Here is a 15,753-nt window from a genome sequence, read left to right on the forward strand (position 1 = left end):
GTCACTAGATTATATTATATTATATTATATTATACTATATATTATATTATACTATATTATATTGTATTATATTATATTATATTATTTTATCTTATATTATATTTATTGAAATACTAAAATATTATGTATGTTAATTTAATAAACTATATACTGAAAGTTGGTCACACTGATCTAAATAAGTTCTTTTTGTTTTTCTGGAAACTTCCTTCTTCTTGTGTTAACTTCCAAACGACTTACAACCGTGTCACGCTTATGTCAAATAAAACAGTTATTAAACTTTAACTAAATAAATTTGTATTATATTATATTATATTATATTATATTATATTATATTATATTATATTATATTATATTATATTATATTATATTATATTATATTATATTATATTATATTATATTATATTATATTATATTATATTATATTATATTATATTATATTATATTATATTATATTATATTATATTATATTATATTATATTATATTATATTATATTATATTATATTATATTATATTATATTATATTATATTACATTATATTATATTATATTATATTATATTATATTAGATTATATTATATTATATTATATTAGATTAGATTATATTATATTATATTATATTATATAATATATCCTCAAGGGAGGTTGCCCTGGCTTATAATACGAGGAACGTGGCCCTTCCTGCGCTCAGCTATTCGAAGGCGTTACCCGAGGACGTGAATATATCAAGCTGCGTTCTGGTCATTCGGGCCAAACTATCGAATTGGTCTCGTATATAGTCAACTCTCTGACGACCTCACTCCCAACATAAGTTATTGACACCTCATCTTCAACGTGGAAGCAAATCTGCGAGCTTCCGTTGGCAGACCCAACGTTCTGCACACCATGAGCAATCAATGTCATCGTCGGATCGGATCAGCTCTGGTCTCTATACACAGGACAACGGAAATACTTTTACGACTCAATAATGTTTTTGGTTGGATTATTGCATCAACGTGGGATGAGCATCCTACTACTGATGTTACTCATTACGCGGACCTCGGCACAATGGTTCGTTCATTCATGGAGATGGACACCATTCAAACTAACCACGCTCTCTTGCACGATAACGATCCAAAAGAGCATAATTTTTCTGCCACCCATAAGCGCTCGACGGACGGGGTTTATGTCGTCGACTACCCTTTCATAGAGACGGGACCACCTATTGAATCGACCTTGCCACAGGCCATCAATAGTCTGTTCTCGCTGGAAAGGAAATTTAGTAGGTCACCAGACTGAAGATTGAATAGTTCCAGATACTTGCTATTATTGTCCGCACCACGCTGTCATCAAACTGGACAGCCTTCCTACCAAATCCCGTGTAGTATTTGATGGAACTGGAAAGGAGAGCTCTAAAGTATCGCTCAATAAAAGTGTTCACACTATAACTTGTGCGTACACTTAATGAGTTCAATTCGGGTGTTTGAATCTAACTGACTCGCTGCTGAGAGGGCTTCGCCTTTTATTCATTCTTACATAGGTTCTTATCATCTAATTATATAATGCAGCGCTTGTAAGACGCCGCAGTCTGCGTTGGTAAATGCAGCTGAGTTTTATTCTTAAATCTATGTTTGAGGCCTCCCGCGTGGTCATATCTCTTGACAATAGGCCGCTGCAATCGTACTTATCTGTAGTTGCCACTTATGCTGTCCCGTGACATGTTTATTGCAGCCCATAAATAGAACATATTTATACATATATTTTATATTTATACACATATTTAGACAAAAAGACTTCATATTGGTCCACCGATTTAACGCGATCTTCTTGTCGTTTGTCTACGTTTCCGGTAGCATCAATATGTTCTGTGCGCAAATATCGAGAAGATGTTTCGCGGAATTCAAAGCTTAAAGTCGCATACCAATTTTTAGGGCATTGTTTGGCGCAAGACTGAGAATGAACCTCTGATTCGCTTACTGACGGTGACTTACGGATTGGCACTGTGCCCTTTTTTGGCTGTTCGAGTTCTAAAGGAGCTCGCCGTCGATCATCGCCGGAGTACCCTGCAGCAGCCCACGCACTTTTGCACGATGCCTATGTGGACGTTATTCCAACAGGGTACAACAAAAGACACTAGAATAACAAGATGCGTGACGGCCATACATTGGTTTGGAACTATGCAGCCACTTTTTTGTTGACGGCCAAAATTGCTCTCTGTCCGCTCGCTTACGCTGAGAGCGTAAGAAATCAAAAAATTTGCTTGTTTGTGTGAGTAAAAACAATAGACGAGAACGTGTTTATGTATGCGTGTTGGGCTAGGAGACAATTTTCGGGTCGAAATCAATTCTGATCCAAGAAACGAATTTACATATTTGGGGAGTTTTGGCCAATTTCGTAGCAATATGATGAAATAAAATAATAATTTAAAAAAAAAAAATAATAAAAAAAAAATCCTGACTATTATAATTTGAAAGTTTTTTAAATTCGCTTGTTAAAATCGCCGCTCGAATTAGCTACCGTCTACATATTTATGTTTAAAATGTTTTTTTCACTTACAATTTATAAATTTCAATTCAAACCTTTGTCGAAAAGAAGCAGCACGTTGTATAAGCGCGTAAAATTACGAAAATACGTAAACACTATGGCAATTACTATTTGCGCTTATATTATCGTACTTTACTACTGCAATAAAACTACTTTAGTTGAATGTAAAATCGATTATATCCCAAAATATAAAAAAATCGAGGAGCTCTGTCTATAGTCAACTTTAAGCAAACGGGCTAAGAGAAATTAAAAGAAAAAACAAAAAAATTGGCGCGCTTTTCTTCACACCCAAAATTGGCACTTTTTAAAAATATCAAATTGGAATAGACAAAAAAAAAATGAAACTGAAAAACAACTGAATATAGTGCGCATTTTAAATAATAAAAATGGATCATTTACATCCATCATATTAAATAAATATACCAAATAATTAAAGCAAATACAAAGAAAATTATTATAACTACTGTAATTTAAAACATAAAAATTCATAAAAATAATACGTAGGAGAAAATGAAAATTTTTAAAATAAATAAAAATATGAAAACAAAAGTCATATCTTAAGGCACATTGTGCGGACACAAGCACTCAACAATCATTGCCTTATTAATTTTTCACACGTCGCAAGCTGAATACTCTAATGACAAATATTCTACCGTAAAGTCATTTTTGAAATTTATTTTGAAATAATAAGAAATTGTGCTACACTGGCTTTTAGATCCGCCACGACGTTGGAACACCTTCATCCGACAAAGCTTCTGGATCATCGACTGTGGTGGAAAAGCCCTTCTTGGCTGGCCACACCGACCTCTGAGTGGCCACATTTTACAAACAAGTTCAGCGTATCTCCAAGTTTCGATGTCAACACGGAGGCAAAAATAAGGTGCGACTTGAGCTCTTGTCATATAAATTTGATAAGCACTCTGAAAAGTGATGTTTCTTAAATTATGTTCACCACTTTACTGAATACTGAAAAAAAAGAAAATACTGAAAAAAAATTAGACAACTTAGAGAATAAAGCTACAACTGCAGCTATTGCTTTTAAACGTATGAGCATGGTAAGGAGTACTCCTCGAATAAAAAAGGAAAAATTACTGGAAAAGTAAGTAATCTAAGCTCAGAACTAAGCTCTTATGTTCTATTTGCGGCGAGAAGTATCTGGAATCAAGGGAGCGACAAAATATGTTCACGAATAAATATTAAAATGCATCAGACAGAGAAGTCAAAAATAATGCTAATATTATTATGCTTTAATAGCAGAGCACAAAGCTCCCGTTCAAATCATATCATAGACTTACAAGATCTTGATCAACATTTCCAACAAATTATAATTGTAATTATAAGGGATTGCATGATAGAATACACAGTATTTCTAAATGGAGACACTATTAAAAACATATTTGAGATTTTGAACAAGATATTTCAATTAATAAAATTAAATCTTGTAGTGCTCGGAATAAAAAATCTGGATAGTTCAAACTCTTCAATTTTTTTTTTAAATTAATTCATTTGCGAGCATAACTGTGGCGCATATGTTGAAGAGAGGCTCCTTTAAATAACACTAGTGTCATCGACGTGCAAAACTGAAATAGCCATCATCCATTGGTCACTGCTCTGCAGTGACGGATTCGACTCGCAAAACATATTAGCAATAAGCCGGTGCTAAGCTGTGTGGCTTTTACCCCTCGCTCTGCGCGCTACGGAAGCAGGAGGCTGTTACAAATTTCCTTGCAGACTTCGGATAGAAAACATCAATTAATTACAGTATAATTTGATACATTGGAGGATTAATTTTCTCAATCGAGACCCGGCAATGGACTTGTGAATTTGAAGAAATAAGGAAATTAGCTGGTGCAGACCCAAAAGAAATACGCTCCCACCTCTGCCAGACAGCCTGGTAAGAATGCCAACAGAACTTGCAGTCCCCAGTTCAGTTTCAACTGTACTCCTAAATACAACGGCTGTACAACCGCGGCTGTTACCAATTGCTTAACGTCGCCATATTTCAATGTCCTGCCAACAACACTGTAATCTCAGGCCAATAAAACACCGAAAGCGAAATGCCCATTACAAGCACATGATTGCAGTGCCTACAGGAAACGAAAAGTTGAGTTACAGCCCTCATTACCTATCCTCACACCTTTCCCAAGGCGTAAACCTGCATAAGGCTGCAGAAAATGCACGGAGATTGGGTGCCACCGTGTGAATGGAGAGTTGATCACTGATTGGAGTGACTGTACACGAGTGCTCCTCCGCAATTTCTTCCGAGTTGCGGAATCCGAAGCACCGACTGCCATCGCGGAGGAAGTCCTACCGGCCCTCGAAGTATTCGAGGTTGATGTATGTGTTGCCCGGTTGAAGAGCAGGCGCTCTCCCGTCTTGGACGGCATCAATCTGCAAGGCAGTTTGGCGCGCCATACCTGAGCACCTATCTTCGTTGTTTTCCCGATGCATCCGATTGGGATACTTTCCCGCCGAGTGGAAGTGCCCACTAGTTGTCTCGATGCTCAAAGGACAAGAGAAGGACAAGTGTAAGCCCTCCTCATTTAAAAGAATATGCTTGCTACCAGTCTTTGGTAAGGTGCTCAAAGCCATCATGTTGAATCGTGTGAGAGGAGTTCTTCCGGAAGGCTGCAGATGGCAGTTTGGATTTCGCCAAGGACGATGACCGGAGTCGTTGGACCATGTGCGCGTGTGCTTTGAGCCGACTGGGGCTTCAGTCCTCGAGCCAGGCGGACCATATATGACGGACTCATGGCACCTTGTGTGCTGTTTGGTGCCCCGTTATGGTATGACACAGCGGAAGCAGTAGATGCCCAGAGGCTACTAGCCTCCTGCCAGGGGCTAAACCTGGTTGAATGCCTTTCGGTATGCCGAACAGTGTCCACAGTGGCACTGCAGGTACTTGGTGGAGCTCCCCCGCTTGAGTTGGCTGCTAAGTTATTAGCGGTAATATACAAGCTAAATCGTCGTACCCGCTGGAGAAGAACGACCACAGTCCGCTGTTGCTTGTAGTAAGAGGCGACTAATACAGCAATAGGTTCCTCTAACTTGGAGCAAATCCAAGACCACTCATTGAGGTAAGCCCCCGTGATGCGAGTAGTTGGTACCCATATAGGGTAGAGCCTTCGTGCTCGAGGTTTGAGTTACGGTGCTGGTTTCGCAAAACTCGGGTGCTGTGACCCAGAGATCAGTATAGATTTTAGGTAGATCTCGCTCCTCAGCAAGGGTGAGTGCTTGCACGGCCAGCAAGTACTCGAATTGCTACCGGGATGGTCGCTATGTACATAGTTATATTCAATATTCAACAGTATTCTTGTTTTGGGATACATTCTGAAATCTGGGAAATCGAAGAGCATAATAATGATTTGTAAGCCCGAAAGACCACCGATAGACGTTGACTCTAAAAGGCCCAACAGTCTACTCCCTGGAAAAATTATGGAGAGGCTGATCCTTAACACTATCTAAAATATTACCAAATGCATCCCGAAATTCTAGTGATTGGCAACCTATGGCATCAACGAGAGGCCAGTACTGGAATTTCTCCGAAGAGTTTTGCTTGAAAAATCATCGTACGAAGGATCTTATAGCAACAGGGCCGACGAAGCAAACTGTTGAGGATGCTGTTGAAAGCTACGCTTCCAAAGGGAGGATAATGTAGGATCTTGCAGCAGTTCTTAAAATCATTTGTTTATGTGCTGCCAAGTCTCTAGCGGTCTCTATATTTTCTACTCGAGAGCATGCACAATTGGCTTAGCGTTCTGCTTACTCGCGCTTAGGCATTCACAAGTAAACTTACCTTCCAATATAACCCGCTTGCGCCATCATGCCATTTCTATCATCCATCACTCTCTGTGGCTGATTATTTACAACTTTTCCATCATCATTGCCTTTCCAGGTCCCATCATCTTCTTTGAATGATTGACTTCTAAAAGTATAAAACATTTATTTTTGGTTAAAATATTTCTTTTGTTAAACTTATAAATTATGTGAAATTCTTGATTTGACAAATGTAATTCTGATCGAAAGATTTCGCAGAAATTTAAATAAAAACTCCAAAGTAAGTAGCCGTCATAAAAACGATCGGAATTTTAAAAAATATACATATATAAATCAACAAAGAAGTATTTGAGTTCTTTGAACTTAAATATGATCCGTTTCGACTTAATTATGGTACCCTTAAAACTAACATAAGCTTACAGTTAGAAGCCTAACCAAAGCTATGGATGCCCGGCAGCGTCCCGGCAGAACGCTGACCATGCCACTCGTGCCGTGTGTGCCTTCTTCGCCGGCTGCTTTACTCCGTTACTCCGCCGTTGTGTGTCGCAACTTTAATGCCCGAGTTTCCGAATCTGCTATACAGGGTATATACAATTCGGTACCAGCCGCCAAGCCGACAAGAGGTTCATTGCCCCCACGAAACTAACTCTGTGGTAATACTTTGTTGCAATGCTAATGGCACTACTTAGTTGCAATGCTGACACCGCGTTTAGACAGAATGTCGATTGCGACAGCTCTCGTAAAAGAAACCAGAACGGCCGACACAGCACTTTCGCAGATACATGTCGTCAACAGAACTCTTGTAAACATTTAACTGAACAGAATCTTTCAATACATCTAGCAATCCGATTTAGACAGAAGACAGGCACGGTCGTGTTCCGATCAAACAGCTCAAAAACCTAAAGGAAAAATACTGGAAATCTCAGCCTGGAACCGAGATCGAGGCCAACAACCGATAACTCACGCGCATTCGGCTGACCCGATTCAGCTTAGCTTGTGTTAACTTCTCTCTTAGCGAAGTGAAGTGCGTTCTCCGTTTTCCTAGCGTTATTGGATTTTTCGTACCTGTACCAGGCAAATCATGACGGCTGTCAATGTGACTCCGCAGATTCATATGGGTCTTTAGGTCAACATGGATTAGAAAGTATTTTTGATCTGTAGAAAATACATTAATGTGTAAACGCTCTTCGGCTTATGTGGGGATTGGCGTCTCGCCCAACATCTGTTTTCTCTGATGTCGGTCATACTTAGCCCTCGAGCCGACTTTACAATTTGCAACGATTTCTGCTGTTAATTTGGAAACGGTAGGAAAAAATAGTCACGCATTATTTGCTTAACATTATTCTGTGCCGCTCGGTGGGCGCGGTTATGTTCTGCCGTTATTATTTTCCTTTTTTCCGATTTAACTGTCAGTTACCAATGTTGTTCGAAATCTTGGTGACGGGAAGGGTTCGATCAGTGTGTGTTGTATAAAAGCAAGGATCGGTAGTTCGCAATGGATTCCATTGACGACCCCAGAATTTACTACGTCTTTTGGTGTTTGGAGAAGAGTGCTCCGTTCAGAGATTCCAATAAGATGCCTTGTGCTACTCTGAAATAGCACGAAGATTCTAACAGATGGGGAATCAGATTTCTCAATAATTATCTGATTCCTGAAGTAGTTTACTGAGTTGTCAGTATATAGTATATACTGTAGGTCAGGGATTCTTCTCTATGGACTGTAGCAATGTCGGAATATTGCGAATAGAAGCTGTTCTAAGGCATTCACGTTTTATCGTGACAATTTATCGGTTACATAATACTCCCTACCAGGTTTGTAAATTATGTTCGCATTATGGTCGTCAATAAAGGCTTTCCAGCGTTTTATTTTCTTATCGGACACATCATATGTCAGCGGTTGATGATCTGTATAGATGTTGCGGTTTCTCACACCATACAGGTAATTTATTAAATCATTGTCTAATAGTAACGAGCTTCTGTAAAATAACGCGTACTGACAGTTTGTCAGCATAAATAAAGTATAGTCTGGCTTTGAAATTTAACAAAGTATTATAAGATGATAAAGTTGCACTGGCCGTGCCATTGATCTTATTTCTTATAATACCATGGGCATTGAAGTGTATTGAACTGTCATCATAATCAAAGACTTCGTAAGCGAATGTTGCCGCCATGCGACATATTCGTCTTGTTCGCCACAAAAATCTGGCAAATATATCAGTAAGTCCAAAGGTTTTTCGCACTGAAAAGCTTTTACCCTTTGGTATTCAACAATTTGTTTTTTCTTTATGTCACTTCTATCTAACTCACCGCGGAAAACACTAACCATATCGTTATTTTTTTTTTTTATCAAAAATGTCTTGTAGTTGTTTCGCTTGTGTCTCAAGCGCCAGGCGAATGTCAGTGTCCATGGCTTTAATTACGCCTTGTTGAGTCATTTTGTCAGAAATTTTGTTTTTTGTGTGCGAGCTTATTAATTCATCTTCACGATCAGAAAACTTAGTGGTATTACTGTTTCTTAATAAATTAATTTAATTTAATAATTTAATTAATTAATCTTTCACCGTATCGGGTATTTGATTATCAAAACAGAAAGCAAACTTTGCAAATCACAGGCTTTTGAAGGTACAAATTTTTCACTTTAAATTCGAAATTACTTGATCAACTCAACAATATTATTTTCATTTATATCTTTATTATTAGAAGTGATAATATTTAGAATTCCACTTACATAAATCATATTTTACCGTTACTCGTAGAGTAAAAGTGTATACTAGATTCGTTGAAAAGTATGTAACAGACGGATTCTTGATCAGTATCAATAGCCGAGTCGATTTAGCCATATCCGTATGAACGTCGAGATTTTAAGAACTATAAAAGCTTGAAGGTTGAGATTTAGCATACGGATTCTAGAGACAAAGTCACAGCGCAGTTTGTTGACCCATGACCCTCTACCCGCGGAGCTTGACGATCGGACAAGATTTTTCCGAATTCTCTGCGTCGGCCAAAGAAACTAAAATATCGCACGCCTAAAAATAGTTATCATAAGCCATAAATACTCGATCATCTCAATCGACCTGGCTGCTTAGCCTAGTACGCCGGTGGCGTGGCTTTACGTTTTAAGGTCAGTTCCCCTATTCCTCTGTTCCCGATCGGCAAGTAAACTATAAATCGGCACCGCTAAATACGTTAGCATTACATCCGAGTCCTTGCCTTTTTTTGGCCCGAACTGGCTATTTGGCCTAGTACGTCGGCGGCGACGGCCAAAAAGCGCATACGAGTTATGTTTATGTTAAATTAAAAAAGTTGGTCTGCAATTAGCAGATTGATATTTTAACAAGGAAGTCTCACATATTTATACCCGGTACTCGTAGAGTAAACGGGTATACTAGATCCGTTCGAATGTATGTAACAGGCAGAATAAAGCGCTCCCGGCCATATTAATATTCTTGGTCACCATCAATAGCCGAGTCGTACTGGCCGTCTGTCCGTTCGAATGAACGTCGAGCTCCCAAAAACTATAAAAGATAGAAGGGTGACATTAAGCATACAGATTCAAGGGACATAGACACATCGCAAGTTTGTTGACTCATATAATGCAACCCAGAATGATATACAACATTTTTCGTCTTTTCCGAAATGGGAACATGCGACGTAAAATTGGCCGCGTGAAAAGCAATCAATTTCCATTTCCATTTCACATTAGGAAATCAAATAGTTTTGCAGCGAAAAGGCACATTACCATTTTATGTTTATAGGGCGTGGCGTGGTTGCTTTGTGCGGCTTGTGGGCGTTAGAGTGGGCGCGGCAACATGGGGCAACAAACTTGCAAACAAAACTTGTTTGTTTCTAGAATCTGTGTGCTGAATCTCATCCTTCTAGCTTTAATAGATAATGAGATCTCGTTCATACGGACGGACAGACGGACATGGCTAGGTCGATTCGGCTTTTGATCCTGATCAACGCTTCCTTCTCCCTGTTACATACTTTTCAACGAATCTAGTATATTGCAGTATTGCAGTTAAGGAATGTTGGAAAGATAGTTCGAACCTCATCCTAAGATTTTAGTATCTAAAAATTTGATCCATTAATATTGACAAATTTGTACTGCCTTTTTGCTTTTTTTTCTTTTACTGCTGCTTACAGCTGGCTATTTCTCCTGTTTCCGTCCTGCTGGCATCCACGATAATTTCAGATTGGGGCCATAGAATTCTTTGAGATTGTTTGTCTTAACTATTTTGGTCCTGTTTAATATTATATATATAATTATATATAAATATAGGGTCGGAAACGTTTCCTTCTAGCAGTAACATACGTTTTATACTCTAAGAGTAAAATGTGTAAATGGAGCCCATTGCAGTAAAACATTTTAAAATAATTAAATATGTTTAATTATTGATATAAATTGGCAGGAAAAGAAGCAAAAGTATAATAATATTCCAAATATTATATTGAGGTGAAAGCGAGAGAAAAGTTTTTAACTCATCAATCTATTAAGAGGGAAACCGTATGTAGGTAAAACAAAATAATTTGTTTACTCGTGACTCCTACAGTAAACGGGAATTTTTATGTATGTATTTACGCCAATGGGAACATAGAACCTTTGTAAGAACGATCTAAATAAAATACGTTAACATTTGCTGAGTTAGAATTTGAATTTGTATAAGTCCTACCTTAGGTAGCTAACATGAAATTCTGAAAACTACTCATCAACAGACCTGGGGTGCTCTGAAGTTATGGGCGTATGAAATTGAGCTATTTGTTGCTGTTTTCCCGCAAAACTAGTGGGTTTTACAAAATATTATAGAACTGAAGTTTCTCATACTGCGCTGCTTAGAAGAAACATAACATTTTAGGATTTTAAAATATCGTTTTGTAGCAGAAACAGACAAACCGACCAAAATTTTTATTTTAAAAGTTAACCAAAATCTTGTCTTACAAATATCTTTGACTTTAACAAACAAGGTGGTTTGTTGGGGACATTTTATACACTTTTCTTCTCCATAAAAAAAAATATATATATATATATATATATATATATCACTATATTCAATAGATATAAATATAAAATATACAAACTTATTGCACGGAAGAACACAAATGCCGCAACATTTTTCCATTCCACTTAAATTTTTTTCTGCTTCTCTCATATCTGCATTAATTTGATCCATTCCTTCTTCAATACGATCCAGTTGTTCTAAAAAAAAATAAATATATAATTATTTATAAGATAAATAGATTGTGAAATATTTTATTTTTCTAAGTACTTAGGCATGCTCCGGTTATCGTATTTTTTTTCGAATTCGATTTGATTTCATTTTTAGGTGCTCTGGTTCTTGCAACATTGTTTCGTTTCATGCTGCTCAAACAGTTGACTTATTTTTTAGGCAAAACCAATAAACGTGATAAAATGCATTTTATATTTGCAATTACTTGTTTTGAATTCAGGAGAAAGCAGAAATAGCTGCTTGCAATCAACAGTAAACAGCTAATAAACCTGTTTTCAAGACAACAGAACTAACACCTTTTTCACTAATTGCTGGAATAGTTTGCGTATCGTTTGACATGTTTTTCCAACAATTAGTATTTTATGCCAACGACTATTTTTCAAGTTATGATATTTTGAAAATTTTCGAAAATCAACAAGTTTACTTTTTCCACGTTTGCCTCTTTGATTTTTCAAAACAGCTATACTTCAGAAAATATTAGATATTTAAGATAATCTCTGTGTACTCAGATAATGAATCATTTGTCCATCTTTTAAAACAAAGATTATCAATAAAAAAAGTTTGACCGACCATAGCTATTTGTTTTTTTCTTTTGCCCACCTTTAAAAACATACACATTTCGTATGCCCATCTCCCAAAAAAAAGTTATCGATGAAAGCCATTAAAAAAATTTAATTTAAAAAACCTGTGCCCACGCTTTAAGAAAGGTCACACTTGAGCTGCGTCACTATATGTCCAGATGGTATTCGACACAATAAAGAGAAATTAAAAGCTATTGAAACATTTCCCATTCCAAAAGGCCCCAAAGAAATTAAATCATTCTTAGGCTTATGCGGATATTACCGCAACTTTATTCCAAATATTGCAAAAATAGCAAAACCTCTCACTTTAGAAATAAAAAGGAGCAAAAATTAATATAAATATTATATAATAATTATATTATTATATAAATTATATTGCACATTAATTTTTTTTCGCATGGGTCCCACGGCCACACCTCCCGCCCAACCGACCGAGGGGCGCTGCCGTGTATCTAACGGCGAGAAGATAGACGCGATATAGAAAAGAGAACAGAGACGAGGAAACGAACATAATGTTAGGTAACTCTAATAAATATTAGTGTTAGTCGGATCTAATTATGTACTAAAAAAGTTAAAATTGATTGCTTTAAGAGCTCGGCAGAGAGTCAAGATTACAGAAAATAGGATTAGGTCTATTATAGTCAGAACATAATACTCTGTAAGGGTCATGCAATTTATAGTTAGATATACAATGATTTAAGATAAGAGGTGAATCCACTTGGAACCAAAAAGTAAAGCCGGCTAATCAAGTCGGGACTCTCAACATCACCACGAATAAGCTTACACATAAAGACTGTTCCAAGCATAGTTCTACGGTTAGCTAGGGACGGTAAATTAATTAAAATAGTCTACTGGAATAAGGAGGTAATATATGGTTTGCATCCCAATTTAGGCGCCGCAAGGCAGAAAGTAAGAATTTTTTTTGGACCGATTCAATGCGGTCCGAGTGGACTGCGTATTGTGGACTCCAAACAGGTCATCCATAGTCACGAATCGGACTCACTAACGAAATAAATAAGGTTTTAAAAATGTAAGGATCATCAAATTTTGTAGATCACCTTTTTATAAAAACAAGAACACCCCTGGCCTTATTGACAATAGTCGAAATATGGTCAGAAAATTTTAGTTTAGGGTCCAGAAGAACACCAAGATTATCAAGATTATTCTGTCAAAAAGGCACCCACTTAGAGTGTAAGTCGTGCGTATTGGATTGACACGACAAAAGGTCATAACTTTACACTTGGAGCCATTTAAGTTTAATACGGTATCACGGCACCATATTGTAAAGCTGTCAAGATCGGATTGTAAGTCCAAATGGTGCGAAATGTCTTTGTGCTGGAGGCATAATTTAAAATCGTTTGCGTACATAAGTAAATCCGTGCAGACACGGTAATATAATTGATCTACAAAGGTGCTGCAAATGAGGAGTGATAACATTTTAAAAAAGTTTTAGGATAGCCGACAATTTAGAGATTCCTCTGTAATTGCTTGCATCCAGTTTGCTACCTTTTTTGTGAAGAGGAATCACAGCGAACTGGACGCCCTTGTATAAGATTCCTACACCATCTAGGCACTGAATTCGGGAACCTGCGCTGTTCAGTGCAACACCTCGGATACCTATAGGTAGGTGGCTCGGCATTTTATCATCACCAGCTCCCCGAGGACCGACCATACAAAATCGTATTGCGTAACAAACACCATGGAGTTTCAGCGGAGGACATCATCGCATGCCTACAGAATGAAGGCTACCGCTTCTGGTCCTATAAACGGATCCCTTGCCCATGGCGCTGGAAGGCCGTCTTTTGCGACCGTTGTCAGATGCAACCAGCCTGCTGTTCATCCAATTCATTCGCCTGCCGCTACAGCTCCTAATGTAACTACCAACCTGGGCTCCAAACCGGAACATCTTTTTTCTAGGCTTGACCGAATGTTCTCGTTAGTGGAAACGTTGATGCAACTACTTCTGCAGACCCGCCCTTCGGCCTCTGCATTTAAAAATGTGTCCTCTTAAGATAGCAGCATGGAATTCAAATGGGGCCTCCTCGAAGACCAATGAGATCATCGCTGTTGTCAGAGACCCACTTCTCGCCCCGGTCCAACTTCAGGGGGCTTTACCCAACAAACTGTCAACCACCCGGATGACAGACATCACGGAGGTGCGGCGATCCTTGTTAGATCAAATATCTCTCATCCCACATATATATACTTTATATAGAAACGATTCCTTCTGCCTGTTACATACTTTTCAACGAATCTAGTATACCCTTTTACTCTACGAGTAACGGGTATGATAAAAAGTGTACGGCGTTATTCAATATGGACAGTAAGTTCAATATCATACGGGAAGATTTTTATTGTGATATTGGCAAGCTGAAGCTGGAAAGCTGCAATGTCGTTCTAATTGGATTCGGAAGTAACCGCGACTCCAATATAATAAAACCACTTGGACAATTTAAACAAAAAATTCTGATTGATGAAGAGTTAGATTTGTTAGATTTTTCAGTACAATCAATATGAAAAACGCATTTTCCACGTACCAGTTGCTGAATCCAGGAATAAATATACGTCGTTTGTGATACACCGAGGACAATATCAGTTTTTCGAAATACCCTTTGGATTTTCAAATTCGCCAGGCGAGAATATTTTGCCACGTCATTGCAATATTTCGGGATCTGTCCCGCAGAGGAATTGCATTCCCCTATGTAGATGATATTATTTTCACCGCTTAGACTGAAAAAGACGCTGTACAAAATTTGAAGGAAGTTATTGCCACGTGCAAAGAATATGGCATACAACTCAACTTGAAGAAATGTAATTTTCTGAAGACGCGCGTTCAATTTCTGGGCCACGTTATAGAAAATCTCTTTACTTTACTTTACTTTACCCTCTCCCGAGAAAATCGAAGCTGTATCCAAGGTCAAGACGTTCTTCAAAAAGAACGTTCTTTTGGCCTGACGGGCTATTTCAGAAAGTTTATACCAAATTACGCAGGAATAGCTAGACCTATAACTGAGTTGACAATGAAAAGCGCAAAATTTAAATTTGGTTTGGACGAAGAAAATACAGTTAATATTTTAAAAAAGTTACTAACTGAGAACCCTAATATTTTTAATCAGACTTTCGAGACGGAAGTGCATACAGAGGCGTCAATTGATTGGTTCTATTATAGAAGAAGTCGACGATGGTTTATGTCAAAAAAGACCACAGATGCACAGCGTAAATACAGCAGCTATGTGTTAGAAATATTGACAGTCATCTAAGTTTAGGGTGTTTTTGTTAGGCATTCATTTTAAACTCGTAACAGACTGCTACGCATTTATGCACCAGGGTGCTTCGCTGGATTCTTTTTCTGCAAGAATATAAGGAAGGAAGAGCTGAGGGCAATCCCTCGCTACAACTAAAAACAAAATATTGAAGGAGGACCCAAATACAAAATGATCAGGACTATTAAGCTGAAGGAAGACCCCAACAGAAAGTAATCAGCACAACTAAACGGAAGGAAGACTCCAACGGAAAGTGTCGGGAGCAGAAAATAATCTTTAAAGAAAAATTTAAAAAAAAATAAGAGCAGATATAGGGAATACTATAAAGTTGAAAATTTAAAATCAATTAAAGAAAACAATCTGGAAAAGGTAATAAATAGTTTTGAA

At 37.6% G+C, this 15,753-nt stretch overlaps 1 protein-coding gene across 5 annotated transcripts in view; it reads right to left on the reverse strand.

The window, feature by feature from the left end:
* LOC6620432 (synaptosomal-associated protein 25) overlaps nt 1-15,753 on the reverse strand; it is a 93,684-nt gene that overhangs the window by 10,800 nt on the left and 67,131 nt on the right. For 3 of the 5 annotated variants that reach the window (XM_032718867.1, XM_032718869.1, XM_032718866.1), the window contains 2 exons: nt 11,374-11,491; nt 6,317-6,445 (listed from right to left, as the gene is read on the reverse strand). In XM_032718867.1, coding sequence (XP_032574758.1) covers nt 6,317-6,445; nt 11,374-11,491 — 247 coding nt within the window. Of the gene's footprint in view, nt 1-3,175; nt 3,505-6,316; nt 6,446-11,373; nt 11,492-11,561; nt 11,668-15,753 lie in introns of those variants that run through there. The other 2 variants (XM_032718868.1, XM_032718870.1) reach the window with 2 other exon arrangements.

Source organism: Drosophila sechellia, chromosome 3L (assembly GCF_004382195.2).
Source record: "Drosophila sechellia strain sech25 chromosome 3L, ASM438219v1, whole genome shotgun sequence".
Classification (NCBI taxonomy): Eukaryota; Metazoa; Arthropoda; class Insecta; order Diptera; family Drosophilidae; genus Drosophila; species Drosophila sechellia.